This window comes from Fusarium keratoplasticum, chromosome 4, assembly GCF_025433545.1.
Source record: "Fusarium keratoplasticum isolate Fu6.1 chromosome 4, whole genome shotgun sequence".
Taxonomy (NCBI): domain Eukaryota; kingdom Fungi; phylum Ascomycota; class Sordariomycetes; order Hypocreales; family Nectriaceae; genus Fusarium; species Fusarium keratoplasticum.
The window spans coordinates 1336823-1351347 of NC_070532.1; the positions used below are offsets into that span (position 1 = coordinate 1336823).

The following is a 14525-nucleotide window of genomic DNA, read 5'->3' on the forward strand; positions in this document are numbered from 1 at the left end:
TCGTCACATGTAGCGATCATCGGCAGCGATGTCGCTTCGGCGCCGACTTCGGTGGTACCGACGTCCGAGAGGCAAAACGCCACTATCCCAAGATTCAACGCTAGGCCGTTGATGTCCGACTCACAGATCTCCGGGTGGATGGTAAGCAGCAAGATTTGTCAACTTTTTTGGGATTGATTCCGCTGTTGCGTATAGCTCTGTATGGCTCTGTATTTGCAGTCCTATGAACGATGAAAAAGAAGAAAAAAACTCCGACACCATAAACACCAGATGCGCCAGTAGAGCTTCTCCCACTCTTGATCTTGGGCAGAGCGAACCCACGTAAGAATTATCCCGTCGGTTCGATTCTCCCCCGTCTTGGCTCGCATCTTTTTCTCCTTGTCGAAAACGCCCGTCCTACTGGACATGTGTAGTTGCTCTAAAAACCAAAACCTCCGTACTGGAACTTGATGTTGGGACCTCCGCCCTGCTGGAACATGAACTGGTGGCCATTTCCAAAGGGGTTGCCCTGTCCAAAACCTCCAGGCCTCTCCTGTGAGTTGGGGTCGTCGCCCCGGTCGAAGCGCGCGCGCAGCTCCGGGTCGCTGAGCACCTCGTACGCCTCGTTGATGCTCGCCATCTTCTTCTCGGCCTCCTCCTTGGGAATGCCCTGCTTGGCCGCCTTGTCCGGGTGGAAGATCTTAGACTGCTTGCGGTAGGCCGACTTGATCTGGCGCTCGTCGGCGTCGTTGGCCACGCCGAGGACCTTGTAGTAGTCCTTGGACTTGCTGCGCTTGAGGGCAATCTGTGCCTTTTCGAGGATGGGGTTGACCTTGTCTCGACGATCGGGGCGCAGCTCAGAGGCCTTCTGGAGGGTCTCGATGGCAGCCTCGTACAGTTCCTTCTTGAGCTGGACCTTGGCGTGGTGAAGCATGCCCCAGAAGGAGTCGGCGTTCAGCTTGAGTGATTCCTCGCAGTACTTGGCGGCATCCCTGTGACTCGACTGAAATGACAGATTAGCAACGTTTGTAGGTTAAAGGAGGTTAGTTAGGTGCTCACCTCGGTGTACGCTTGACAAGTCAGCTCAACCAACTCGTCTACCAGTGGTGATCGAGCCGTCTTGGGGATGCTCTTATTCTCAACCAGCGCCTCCATTTGCTTGCGAACTTCGGGAAGCAGACCGGGCTCGTCAGCAGTACCGACCAACGATCTTCCTGCCGTCGTGGGCTGTCCCCGGCTCAGTTGACCCTGGATCTTCTTGTACGCCTTCTCAACCTTCTTCTCCTGCTTGTGCAGCTTCTTGCAGACCTTGGAGTCTGGGTCGGACTGAAGACACTTCTTGATCTGCCCGATACCACTCTCCATATCGCCCAGGCCGTAAAACGAGGTCGCCGAGATGACGACATGGGGAGAGATGTCTCCGGGCCTCAGGTGCAGCACATGTCGCAGATCGCTCAGACCCTCCTCAACATCACCGTGCTCGAAGCGGCAGTGGGCTCGGAGCTCACGAAGGTGGGCGGAGCGACTGGCAATCGCAATGGCATTGCTGGAGGCTTTGACACACTCTTCCCACTTCTGGGCCTTCTCAGCCATGGTCGCCAGTGCGGCAGCCAGCTTCGCCTCCTCGAGCTCCTTCACCTCCGCGGAGTCGGGTGCCAGGCCGGCAGAGCGGTACTCGTTCTTTGCGATATCCCAGTCGCCGGACCTTCCCCGGAGCCGGGCAAGCTGCAAATGGGCACCCTCAAACCCAGGCTTGAGGGTCAGCACCCTGTTGAAGTCGTCGGTCGCCTGCGTGGTCCTGCCGATGGAAAGGTAGGCCGTGGCCCTCTTGAAGACGGTCAGGTAGTTTGTGGGGTCGCGAGCGATGGCGGCGTCGTAGTAGATCAGGGCCTCGCTCGTCTCGCCGCGGGACAGATGCTCCTGGGCCGAGGAGAGCAGATGCGAGACTGGGAGATCGGCCGGGACATCCTGAGGCGAGAGAGCGGCTGCGGGAGCGAGCAGAGTCGTAGCGGCCAAGGCCACTACCGCGAGATTGAGATACATGTCGGTTGCTGCTGTTGAGGCGAATTGCCGGTGCAGGAATCGAGGGGCAAATCGAAAACGATGATGTTAGCGACGGTGGTGCATCAAAGTGGTTGACGCAATGACCGGCGATAAACTAATACGTCGGCAACGATTGCGTAGGCTGCGGGTAGGCGAGCTTCTCTAAAGAATGCAAATAGGTGAAGCAGATGACGCCAACGACAAAAGACAGAGAGAAAGAAAGAGGACAAGTTGGTCGACTCACCAACAAGGCCAAGTAAATAGAAACTGCATCAGCCCGGCCGGGGATGGGCGACGTTCGAGGCTGAAGGGCCCACGCTGTCCTTTTGGCATTCCGGGGTTCCTCTGTCAATCAGATACCCGGTCACCCACCGACAGCTACACGTGGCCACAAGTACCGCCCTAGCAGACTCAACATGGAATGCGGCGCAGCCTCCGAGTTCCTGCTGGAATTAGCGGCGGGCGCTACCCATTTGGCGGGGCCGAGACAGGGCCCAGGGACCGTGTCCTTGCCTGCGTTTAGGGGCCGCCAGGTGCAGGGTTGCCGCTGACTGACAGGCCAGTCAGCGCCTGCAGCGAGGTCGCTTGTGGCGTCACACTCTCTGCACTCTGCACCGCAACTGCGGCCTCTCTTTCATCTCAACACCAAAGGGTTGCCCGATTAACAAACCTGGTGATACACCGCAATAGCTCCTCTCGTCAACACGCAGCAATTCTAAATTCAAACAAAGAACCACCTTGTTCTTCCTTCCAAAAGACCACCGACACGATGGCCCACCATCATCTCCTCGGTCAGGATTCCGCCATCTTCTCTCCCTCCGTCGCTCGTATCGCCGCCTCCACCGCCCGCGACTGGTCCTACGTCGACGCCTGGCTCTCGTCCAAGTTTCACCCGCGCCCCGTGCCTTCCTTCGAGCGCAATAATGACACACTCAAGGCTCTCCTAGCCCTCGCCTCCACCAACGAAGCCGCCGACGAAGAGCGCAGCTTACTTGCCAAATCTGAGGCTGCTGCCCTGCAAGAGCTTAAAGAATCCGAATCCAAAGCCAGCAATGGTACACGGCCCCTAAGAGAAGGCTTGCTCGACGCCGTGCAGCACAACCTACCCCCCGACGGACATACCGCCCTCGACGCCATGGCACATATGGCCCTCCAACTCGGCGTCGCCTTTCCAGAGCCCGAGACGTTGGGCCGTCGCATGTGCGAGCTGCAATCGACCATATATGACACGGAGCAGATGAAGGCTCGCGTCGAGATTCTCCATCAACACATTGATGCCGAAGCGGCCCGTATAAATGACCTCTTGCGCGAGCTTCAAAACGACGACTATCAACCCCCAATTCAACTGGCCAAGCAGAACCTAGAAATACAGCGCAAGGTCAAGGCGCTGTCTGCCAAGCTACCTGAGCTGCAGGATCGTGTTGCTGCCCTTGCCGCCAACACTGATTCTTCCCATCCCACCATCGCTGACCTTGCCCGTGACGAGCAAGACTATCTTGCTGTGCTAGCTCGCAAAAAGGAGCTTGATTTACAATTGGCCTCCTTCCAGGGTCTACCCAGCAACCCTGACATGGCAAGATCTGAGCTTGAAGACCTTCGAGGCCAGCTTCGTTCCATCACATCCCAACGTGATGCTGTCTTTGAGGGCCTGGTGGAACGCGAGAGTCCTGTAAAGAGACGACGCTGAAGTTTGTTGCCATTGCTCCTTAGATACTATACATTAACGAGCCTCGAAACGCCGCGCGGTGGATCGTTCTGGTCCCGACATGCTGAAAACCCAAGCAGATGCGCTGCGCCTCCAAAATCAAACCGGTCGCTATTGGTTTCGTCGGCCTTTCCCTGCCACTGCGCCTCCCAGTCGCCCAAACTGTCTGCCCAACGTCGTCCTCTTGACTGGCACCGGTGGAGCGGGTGTCGGCTCCTTCTGAGGTGCCGCGGCGCGCGTATCCTTGCCTTTGGGGTCCATTGAGCCGTCACCGATGCGAAGTTCACTCACCCCCATGGATGGTATCTCTTCTCCGTCCATGTTTTGCCTCTGCGCGCGCCGAGCTCGTTCCTGGACGCTACGGAACTTCTCCAAGAGTTCAACCCATCGGATGTTGCCATCTTCCCTGCTCTTGAGCCGGTTCGCCCTGTCGAAATTAGACGTACTCGAACTTGTCGATCTAGATACTGGTTAGCATGATAGGGAAGATAGTTGGGATAGATAGGAGGCTTGCGGATGCCATAACATTGGCATCCAATGTTAAGGTAGAGGAGATTAATATGTAACTCACGTTCGAGGCGCCACGTGTAGATAGCCAATAGAGCTGACGCTGTTGAGACGGTTCTTCAGAGCGGCAAACGCCGAGGATTGCGGAAGAAGCATCAAGATGCCGTACATGCACTTGTACAAGTACGGATACTTCTCTGGCTCTAACAACTGCAGGCGGAGATCTAGACAACTAGTTAGCTTGTCGGTTACCATATACTCGATGTGCAAACTTACAGGTAAAGACTGGTGACTCGATCAACTGGACTAGTTTGTCAACCTGAATAAGCATATTGACTGTCATATCCAATTCACCACTACAGACAAGTCGTTAGTATCATCCAGGTTTCCGGGACAGGGGCCTTTGACGCACAAAATCTGTAGCAAATTGTATGCTTGTTCGTATGCCTGGGCTAGCAAGCATAAAGAAAAGGTAGCTACAGCGTTGTAACACCATGATCTGAATAACGCCACGAAAAGTGTCTGGCCGTCCTAAGAACTTTGTTAGTCTTGTTACTAGGCACAGTATCTATAGTATTCACGTACCTTCGTCTCCAAATTCCGTAGTCTCTTTCGAACATCGGCCAACTGAGGAGCTGTGATGAGATTGTTGTTGAGGTTCTGCACCATTATGCTTGCAAACTCGACATCTTCCTCCTTCTCAATGCAGTCTGCCAGAGTCCTGTATATCCTCTCTGGGCTCAGGCTCAAGCATAGTTGACGAATGATGAGGTTGCCCCTGGTCTCGAGAAGCTTGCGGTCCGTGGAGAAGAGCTGCAGAAGATTGACCATGAAATTGGCAAAGTAGTCGTCTTCTGTGTTCCGAGAGATCTGTGACAGGAGTTGCAAGTCCTTGGTGACCACCGCATCCGAGGGATCAGACAGTGTCTTGAGCAACGCAGGAAACGTGCCATCGTTGAAGGCCAAGACCTTTCTGGGAGCTTTCCTGTGTAGCATGATAAGCCATGTCAGGGCAGCCACTCGAGTTGCTTCATGATCGTTGAGGAAAAGTAAGGTCAGTGAGTTGACGGCCGCGGCGTAATCTAGGTCAGCTTGCGTCTGGGTCGCGTTGAGGTTGGCTGGAGTTGATATTGAGCGGCCTTGGCCTGGGGTTGGGCTTCGAAGGTCAAGATCTTGAGAGCTCGACAGGGACACTCGATTGCTATTGCTTCCATCGACCTTCTCTCCGGGAATAGGAAGTCTTGAGGCTGAAAAGTGATGGGCATGGACCGGATTCGGGCGGCTCAACTCAGAGTCGTCTGAGAGTGAGACAACATAGTCCATCAAGCAAGTGTTGACTCTTGTCGCTGCTTGGTGGATTGTTTCTTTGGTACTGGCCATCGCTGGGAGCATGTGGGCAAGGATCTTGGGAGTGAAAGGTAGAACCTCCTCGGGACAGATGTCAAGAAACTGCACAACCCATCGCAGGGATTCTAGGAGGCAATCCTCTTCTGTTGGGGTGTTAGCAATAGCGGAAAGGGTCGTCCTAGTACCACAAGGAGAGAAGAGTCAACCAACCTAAGGGGGAATCCAGTGTAGCTGTCAGGATCTCTAGGATCTCCTTGTAATTGATCTCGACGTCTTGCCCTGGAATCCAGTCCTCCCCGCTGCTATCTTCGTCGTCATCATTGGCAGCTTCCGAGTCAATCTCATCCCCTTCCTCGAGCTCTGGGTTTATAGACTCGCTGTCGAAGGAATCCTGTCTTTTCCGCTTGGCACCTTCCTTGGACCTCTTGCTCTCCAGAATTCCCTTCTTGATGCGAGAGATGCGCTTGATCTCATTGAGGAACTTATCCAGACAAGTCTGTGTGGCAGCCCGCACATCTGCGTTTTGGTCTGACAAGAACTTGAGGAGGCCTCCAAGAAAGTCGGGCAAAAATGTGACGAGCTCGAGATCAGGGATAGAATCAAGGAGAGTGATCCAACCGACAAGGAATTGGCGGGTAAAGGGGTTGAGGACCCAAATGCGTTCTTTGAGTAGGGGAATAAACCGTGTGAGGGAGAAGGCAGTAGGTAAGTGAGTGTCGTCGGTCAATGACACCTTGTCATCGCCGTCAAAGCTGGGGGGTGCCTCCAAAATCGACACATAGGAAGACGCAGACTCGGATACAATGTCTTTAATGAGGCGGTCCAGCAACTCTGCACCATTCTTGACAGACAGCTCTGAATCCGCGCCGAGCTGGAAGAGAGGGGAATCATGTAAGCTTGCCTTGAACTTATTGACCACCTTGAAAAGAGAGTGCGTACCTTGCAGAGCTGATCAAAGATGCTATTAAAATACACCAGGATCTCACCCTTTGCAACCTTGGCGATATTATACATAGCCTCACAGGCATAGTACCTCACCCTAGCATCCTGATCGGTGAAGCAAGCTAACACAGGGGGGACGATCTTGGCCAGATACCGAGGAAGCTCCTGGAGTTGAGGTTAGACAGACGAAAATAAGTAAGACAGAGTGATGCATATTCTTCTAGGCCTGCCAAAATTGACAGCAGGTATATAGTGGTCAGCATCGAGGGGGTTGAAACATACTGGACCTAGTGCAATGGCAGCGGCTGCCAAGCCGATCAAACCACCGTTCCTCGCATGCGGCTGGTGTACCGCGTAGGCGTAGTCATTGCAGAGCTGCTCGAGAATATCGTGAACGCGCTGATAGTCTTTTACGCTGACGAGCTCTCGGATGACGCGCTCAAGGCTGTAAGGCGGTGGTCAACGGTCAAGTACTATGACAGGGGGGTAGGTAGCGAGTTGGGCTATGGCGTATTCTCCCAGGAAAAAGAGAAGCGGAGCTTGACAAGACAAGCTGGCCAAACTGAACCACGAGATATCCAAAGCCCAAGGTGAGAACCGGGGTTGAAAGGGGGCGGCACATACTCGAGGGCGCCAATCTTGCGCTTGTCGTAGAGCTTATCATTCAGGGCCCGCTGTATGTTGGCATCCATAGCTGCAGCTCTTTCACATCGTCCGCTCAAACGCGACGACGGTGACCTGCGACCTGGGGTTTAGAGAACGTGCCCGTACGTGACCTTCCGATGAAAGAGCGTTTGGAGGACGGGCAGCGATAGAAGGATAGATGGTTCAAGTTGAAGAGAGAGCTGTAGTCGAAAAGATTAGGTTCCAGGTTGGTTGGTTCGTTTCGGATGAGAGTAGGTGAGCCACCGCTTGGGCGACACGCACTGTAAGGCAGGAGCCGTCAGGGAGTCCAACCCCACTGATGCCCCACGAGCCATGGGCACTCTCGACTTCAGGTGCCCACCTCTAGACTTGTGCCTGTGACGCACGAACGCTTCCAACTTCCGGGCTTCAGTTGCACAACATCAGAACTGGATGACGAAGCTTGAGATTAGAATATGTAGACAGCTGTAGTTGTGAGCAAGCAAAATTTTACTTGGTGACCCGAACAGACAGTTCTATCTATAGACCCGTTTCTGATGACACCGACCTCTTTCATCATCCATCTCAACCCCTCTTCTCTACTCCAAGTCCAGATTCAAGACCTCCCGCTTCCGGCCCATCTCCCATCCATGATGCCCAGGGCAGCGGCAAATACAAATACAACTACAAAAAACACAGTAAAAGAAACCACATGCCGCACCCGAAAACCCGCATGCGTCCACCCACACACGACACTCCAGGCTTCCGAGCCCACCCCCAATCGCCTTGCGTGCGACACATCGACGTCACTCAGGCTACCACGGCGCGCCCATGTGATGGGCGGCAAGCCCGGTCTCATGCGCGGACCGTTGGAGCCTCAAAATCGCCCATCTCCCGCAGCAGCCCACCACTCGACGAACGAAAAGGTGCGGGAGCCGTCACGGGGATCATCAAGGGGGGTTCATGGAGGGCCGGCTATCTCACAGTCGACCATCGATGCGGCGTCCATCCCGATGATGCTAATCATAGTGCTTCCTTTATGCATATGCCGATGCAATCACTGGCGTTGTCGTTCAGATATGAGTCTTACTGTTGATTGCACAAGCAAGTCCAGAACGTCTTAAAGTCCGGTCTTGTCTCACTCTTAAGAACTGCTCTAAGAAACCGGTGGCCGCCTTTGAATCGCACAAAAGGAGGGTCGCTTCCGACCCAGGCTTTGAAATTGTGGTACAATTTCCATCAAATCAATCGACAGCTATTCATCACGATCGCCTTCATAGGGGGTCATTGCCGGTTGTCTCATCATATCCTCATCAATTCATCTATCCAGCAAAGTCCAACATCGACAAAGTAGTTGGGCTAGAAATCTAAACTTTTGGTCAAAGTCTTTCGCAAGGAAGCATAGACTGGTTAATATATACAGCCAAAGTCCAGTCTATGTCTTGATTCACCTAGTGGTGATGGCCATGTCCATGACCGGAAAAGTCACCGCTGCGAGTGATAGTCTGCTGGCACTTTGCCAGAATCGCAGCCTGCCTCGACACCTCGGACAGCCTTCCAATGACCTGCTTGTTGCTGTTGGCGAATCCGTACAGCGCATACGGGATGTTGACCTCGTTGCAGAACTCCTGCACCAGCTTCTGCGTGGCACGCAGGTTGTGTCGAGGCACACGGGGGAAGAGATGGTGGATGACCTGGAACTGAAGACCACCGTGGAAGAAGTCGAGCCACTCAGGGCAGTCAACGTCCATGGTTGTTCGCAGCATCTTCTGGGCAAACGACTCCTGAGGTCCCAGATCGGCGGTGCTCATGGCAAAGTGAGACAGCACGATCTGAAGGTGGAGCGGCGACTGAGTGATGTGACTGACCATGATATAGACGAAACGCGTCCAGTTGTCAGGCAGTGTCTTGTAGATAATGCCGTAGCCGAACCAGATCCAGAAGAAGATCTGGCCAGCAACCTCGAGCCACCAATGCCACCACGCGGGACCCTTGGTTGGGCCGCGACGCATGATGAGAAAGTCCCAAGACAAGCGGTACAGGTTAAAGCGACCAAATGCAAGGAAGGGATAGTAAGTCCAGGACTGGATTCGCAGGAGGACCTTTGCCACAGCATCGTAGCTCATGACTCGCTCATAGTAAGTGGACGTCAAGCTTCCGAGGAAACGGTGAGAGACAGCAAAGAGAGGCATATGCTCGATATCTGGGTCGTGCTCAGGGGCATTGGTGACGATGTGGTGGACGTTATGGTTGCGTTTCCACCAACCCATGGACAGACCTCCGATAAAGTCGGCAATCATGATACCAATGCAGGTATCGACGTGAAAGTTGTGAGTGATGCCCATGTGGCCAGCGTCGTGGGCCGTAAACACGAGCTGATGCCACATGGCACCCATCAGAAAGGCGCTGAGAGCGTACCATTCATAGCGAAGACAAAGCATTGACCCAGTGAACAAGCCAACGTAGCGACAACATTCCCTTCCGTATGCCCAGTAGTTGCAATCATAAAGCCCCTCATCGTAGATCCGTTGGTGAAGTTCGCGATACTTGACGTTGATATGAGCCTGAGTCTCCTCGTCGGGGGTCGGGTACTTGTCGAGGTCGAGGGAGATGTGCTCCCGAGTGATGGTATCCAGGTACGACATGCCATCCATCTCCGTTTCGTCCACCGTTGAAGCTGACGATACCGAGGGCGCCCTAGCCCCCTTCTTGTCCTTGCTACTGGGTCGCTGTCGGAGGCCTTGGGTGTCGTCGTCATCGAAGACCGGGGAGGGCACACGGGAAGAGGGTGCGCTTGATGAAGTATCCTTGTGAGCTTCGTGGTTCTCGGCGGCCTGCTCAATCTCTTCGCGCGTGCGGAAGGTGCCGCCCTGGATAGGGGGCACAAAGTTGGTCCAGGGACCTTCAATGCGACCGATGCGGTAGCGCAACATCTGTTGACGGGCTTCGAATGAGTGAAGGCTACAGGACACAACGCAGTCAGTCTCAAGATCAATGCTGTGAACCAATTGTCAATTGGCGATGGGGAGGTCGACGTACGAATCCATCTCATCGGAGGCATCCCTTCCAACCATGTGAAGCATGGACTTATCACCGCCAGGATGATATGGCAGCCATGGATCAACCTTAAGAACCTGCTGGTGAAAGATGACGATCTTGCGACCTTCTGCGATCAAGGCTTCGATCTCGTCTCGACTCATAAGCTTCAGCTCCCTGCTGGGTCCCTTGCCAGCCGGCGGGGGCAGGCCCGTAACGATGGTGCTGGGAGCCATCGCGATAAGATGGATGGAAGCGACAGAGAGGAAGCCAGATAGCCAAGAACAAAAGAACAAAAAGCAGAGAAGCACGCAGAAAGGAATTGCTTGCAACAATTGGCTCCCAGTCCAAAAAACAATGTATAGCCTATCCAAGACTAACAACCGTCTAAAGAAGGGAAGAGGTGGGAGGAGATCGCAAGTTTAAAAAGAAGGGGGGCTCCCGGGGTAGATGGAAAATCGAGGTCGCTGCAAATCAACAGCGGCTCAATTCACCGCATCTTTCCCATTTTCGTTGAGGTGCGTGTCGAGTTCCAGCGCCGGCAGTGGTGGAGAGGGCGGGTGGCGCAGGATGGCCCGATCCCCCTCGCTCCTTCCCCTACGAAGTGCTGGAAAACTGGGCAAGCACAGCAAGCTGGCACCTGCAACGGCGGGGCGCAGGGGGCACACACACCCCGCCACAGCGCGTGGGGCACCTAAGTTCCGGGTCCCTGAAAGAGCCTCCCGTCCATGTGACAGCGCCCTTAAACTACGAACACGAGCCTCCATCTTACACATCTCCAATCTCCCGGGCCAGGCACCCAGATTCGTTTCATGTCAATTGGATAGGCAGGTGTTTCAGGGAACTCGAGATTTGATTGAGACGCGCAATCGCCGCCAGGCTGCTGTTTTCTTGAGTTGAACCCTGACGAGATGCGCATGCCGAAAAGCAAATCGTTGTCCCAATTGGATTGGAACGCAACCTAAGCTTCCCCGGTGAGTGCCGCGGAGCAGGCAGGTAGGCGCCTCGGACTCCGTCTAAAAGTCCGTTACGGATATGGAAGTACGCATATACAGAACCTCTGAGAATCAATTGGAGGTTGAGAGAGTGATATATGGAGAAGCATGCAGGCGACAATTGCATGCCAGTTGCCAATTCAGCTGGCAGCAATGCGTCCATCCTCCCTCATTGTACACTCCTCTTCTCAAACTTCAACTCGCCCTACTCCAATTGGCCAACCTAATTGCTGGATCTGCCGTTCTGTGGAGTGCTGCCAGTTAAACCGACGGCTTTACCCTCGAGATGGGCTGATCTGGCTGACATGCGGGCCGACATGAGCCCCTCCGGAACCTCTTGGATCCGGTGCCATCTGTTAAAGAGAAGACTCCCTGCTTCGGAACAGAGTATCAAATACAGAGGTTGATTGCCGTTGAGGTTGTATTCCGGGTTTATAAGTCTGCTTGTAACATACGATGAAGAACTGGCGGTAAACCAACTGTCTTGGATTCGATATCAACACTACGTTTGAGGAACCTTGTGAAGAAACCTCAAGAGTGGGACGCGATTAAAGCTGTTCCTTCAGAACGACAGTCCTTGGTTGCCCATCGGACACATTGTAGGAGTAAAAGCTTGCTCTCTTCACATTAGACAGACATTTTCCAGGTTTCGGTCGAGGGTCAAGTTCTCTAAGCACAGCCCACTGGTTCTGTCGTGGTTTCCATTCATCATGCTTGGATAAAGCGAAAATATTACTAGTTTACACAATCCAGAGTCCGAGACGCCTCGGCTCTATCCCGCTCACGCAGTCCCGCCTCTTTGGCCCTTTGTTATTTTTTGTTCATGCTATCGGCGACTACAGACGCCCTATGCTGTCTATGCATTTCAAGAGTGTCCGTCTCCCGCCGCAAGGGACGCGAAGGAGACCTGCTGATGCTGCCATTGGCAGTCAGCTACCTATACGACCAACCCCCATCCATCATGCCAGAGCTTAGAAGTGGATAGCCTGGGAGTGAGTGTTCATGGCGGCCTCCTTGAAAGCCTCGGCGAGCGTGGGGTGAGCGTGGCAGGTTCGGGCAATGTCCTCAGTGGACGCGCCGTACTCCAGAGCCAGGGTACCCTCGGCAATCATCTCACCGGCGTTGGGGCCGATGATGTGAACACCGAGGAGACGGTCAGTCTCGGGGTCGGCAAGCATCTTGACCAGGCCGTCAGTGTCGAGGTTGGTCTTGGCTCGGGAGTTAGCGGCGAAGGGGAAGGTGCCGACTCGGTAGGGGATGTTCTGGCTCTTAAGGTCCTGCTCGCTCTGGCCAACCCAGGCGACCTCAGGGTGGGTGTACATGACGGAGGGGATGGCACCGTAGTTAACGTGGCCGTAACCCTTCTTGATGTACTCGACGACAGCAACAGCCTCCTCCTCGGCCTTGTGGGCAAGCATGGGGCCGAAGGTGACATCACCGACACATCGGATGTGGGGGATCTTGGTTCGGTACTCGGAGTCGATGATGACACGGCCGCGCTCATCGGTGTCGAGGCCAATGTTCTCAAGGCCGAGGCCACCAACGTAAGGTCGTCGGCCGATGGCGACGAGGACGACATCAGACTCGATCTACAGGTTTGTTAGTATCAGGCTCATGTCAGGGGCATCTTCAATACGTACGGTCTCGGGCTTGCCACCCTTAGCGGCATCGACCTCGAGCTTCACCAGCTCACCAGATTTGTCACCGCTGACAACCTTGGTGTTGAGCTTGAACTCCATACCCTGCTTCTTGAGAAGCTTCTGGGCGGCCTTGGCGATCTCAGTGTCCATGCCGGGGCCACCGATCTGGCCGAGGAACTCGACAATGGTGACCTTGGTGCCAAGTCGCGACCAGACGGAGGCCATCTCAAGGCCAATGATACCACCACCAATGACGGTCATGGTCTTGGGGATCTCCTCGAGGGCGATGGCACCGGTGCTGGTGATGACGCGCTTCTCGTCAATCTCAAGACCGGGGAAGGGGGTGGCCTCGGAACCGGTGGCGATGAGGATGTTCTTGCCGCGAACGCTGGTCTCGCCGCCCTCGTTGAGGTCGACCTTGATCTCGTTCTCGTTGACGAAAGAGCCGGTGCCCTTGATGTACTCGACGCCGTTCTTCTTGAAGAGGAATTCGATACCCTTGGTCAGGCCGGAGACGGAAGTCTCCTTGGCCTTCATGAAGTTGGCCAGGTTAAGCTTGACATCGCCGACCTCGATACCGCGGTTCTTGGTGTCGTGGAGGATCTGGTGGTAGAGGTGCGAGTTGTTGAGGAGCGATTTTGAGGGGATGCAGCCGACGTTCAAGCAGGTACCGCCAAGGGTGCCGCGCTTCTCAATGCATGTCACCTACACCGGGGGGAAGAGATCTTGTCAGCCCATTCCGTTCCGTTCGCTTGCCCATTCGCCCGAGTACCGAGCTGGGAGCTCGGGTCTAGGATAATCGACCGACCTTCATGCCCTCCTGGCCAGCCTTGATAGCAGCGACGTAGCCGGCCACGCCGCCACCGATGATGACGAGATCCTTCTCCTCTGCGAAATTCCAGTCAGTGACAGCTGTTCGGGTCCAGCTCCGACGAGCTCGGAGGTAACACACCAGATGCAGAGGCATATCCACGGCTCCATCGCGACAGGGAGGACGAGGAGACGACGGCGGGGAGGCTGTCAGGCAAGAAGAGCAAGTGTTAGTCAACGAGCCATTTTTTCCCTCGTCGGTGACCCAACAGAAGCCAGTTTTTAGGAGCTTCTACAAGGACACCAGAAGACGCTGCAAACTCACGTAGACTTTTGGAAGGCAGGACGAGCAACGGCTCGTGATATTAAGCGACTGGAAAGCATCTTGGAGGAGGTTGTGTGGAGAGGCAATGGGGATAGGTTGTGGAGGAGGAGGAGGAAAAAGTCGACAAGAGGCGAGGGCGAAGTTGAGGTTGAGGGAGAGGATCGTTGCCGCAACAAAGCTCGCCCGCTGTCCAAGTTTGGCGGCCGGGCGCACAGGCACTGGACAGACACAGGGAGCTTCGGCAAAGGGAAGCCCGCCCATCAGGTAATTTTTTTCCCAGACCAGCCGAGAGGGTGGCCAGGTACGTACACTTTACTGGCTGGCTTCTCGGTGAGGGGGCCACTTACAGCACCCTTCACCTGCTGCGCGTGCTCTGTAAAAAAAAACACCGCCCCCTGGACATGTATCTCCGGCCGAGAGACCGTCCATTGCTGATTGTAGCGTCTCAGCACGTCCCGTGCGCCTTCAAACTCTGGAGCTATCAAGTCGGCTAATCAATGCCTGGGATTTCGGGCATTTCGTCCCAACGAACCCCGAAACACTCCCCCCCAAAACCTCTCAATTGCTCCCCC

General features: G+C 54.7%; 5 protein-coding genes across 5 annotated transcripts; 1 reads left to right on the forward strand and 4 right to left on the reverse strand.

The window, feature by feature from the left end:
- Window positions 1-418: 418 nt before the first annotated feature.
- Window positions 419-2022, reverse strand: NCS57_00549400 (J domain-containing protein; the record flags this gene model as incomplete). The annotated part of the gene is made up of 2 exons (XM_053055413.1): window positions 419-982; window positions 1039-2022. The coding sequence occupies 2 exons, from the start codon at window positions 2020-2022 to the stop codon at window positions 419-421; spliced, it is 1548 nt and encodes a 515-aa protein (XP_052914368.1).
- Window positions 2023-2791: 769 nt separating this feature from the next.
- Window positions 2792-3709, forward strand: NCS57_00549500 (uncharacterized protein; the record flags this gene model as incomplete). Its single annotated transcript, XM_053055414.1, has 1 exon — window positions 2792-3709. One exon carries the CDS (start codon window positions 2792-2794, stop codon window positions 3707-3709), a length of 918 nt encoding a protein of 305 aa, XP_052914369.1.
- Window positions 3710-3838: 129 nt separating this feature from the next.
- On the reverse strand, window positions 3839-7215 carry NCS57_00549600 (uncharacterized protein; the record flags this gene model as incomplete). Its single annotated transcript, XM_053055415.1, has 9 exons — window positions 3839-4187; window positions 4299-4458; window positions 4511-4590; window positions 4647-4765; window positions 4820-5724; window positions 5792-6452; window positions 6521-6688; window positions 6806-6968; window positions 7148-7215. 9 exons carry the CDS (start codon window positions 7213-7215, stop codon window positions 3839-3841), a joined length of 2673 nt encoding a protein of 890 aa, XP_052914370.1.
- A 1383-nt stretch (window positions 7216-8598) lies between these two features.
- Window positions 8599-10419, reverse strand: NCS57_00549700 (Delta 8-(E)-sphingolipid desaturase; the record flags this gene model as incomplete). Its single annotated transcript, XM_053055416.1, has 2 exons — window positions 8599-10108; window positions 10187-10419. The coding sequence occupies 2 exons, from the start codon at window positions 10417-10419 to the stop codon at window positions 8599-8601; spliced, it is 1743 nt and encodes a 580-aa protein (XP_052914371.1).
- A 1730-nt stretch (window positions 10420-12149) lies between these two features.
- On the reverse strand, window positions 12150-14012 carry NCS57_00549800 (Dihydrolipoyl dehydrogenase; the record flags this gene model as incomplete). The annotated part of the gene is made up of 5 exons (XM_053055417.1): window positions 12150-12767; window positions 12819-13523; window positions 13627-13706; window positions 13771-13835; window positions 13954-14012. The coding sequence occupies 5 exons, from the start codon at window positions 14010-14012 to the stop codon at window positions 12150-12152; spliced, it is 1527 nt and encodes a 508-aa protein (XP_052914372.1).
- Between the last annotated feature and the right edge of the window lie 513 nt (window positions 14013-14525).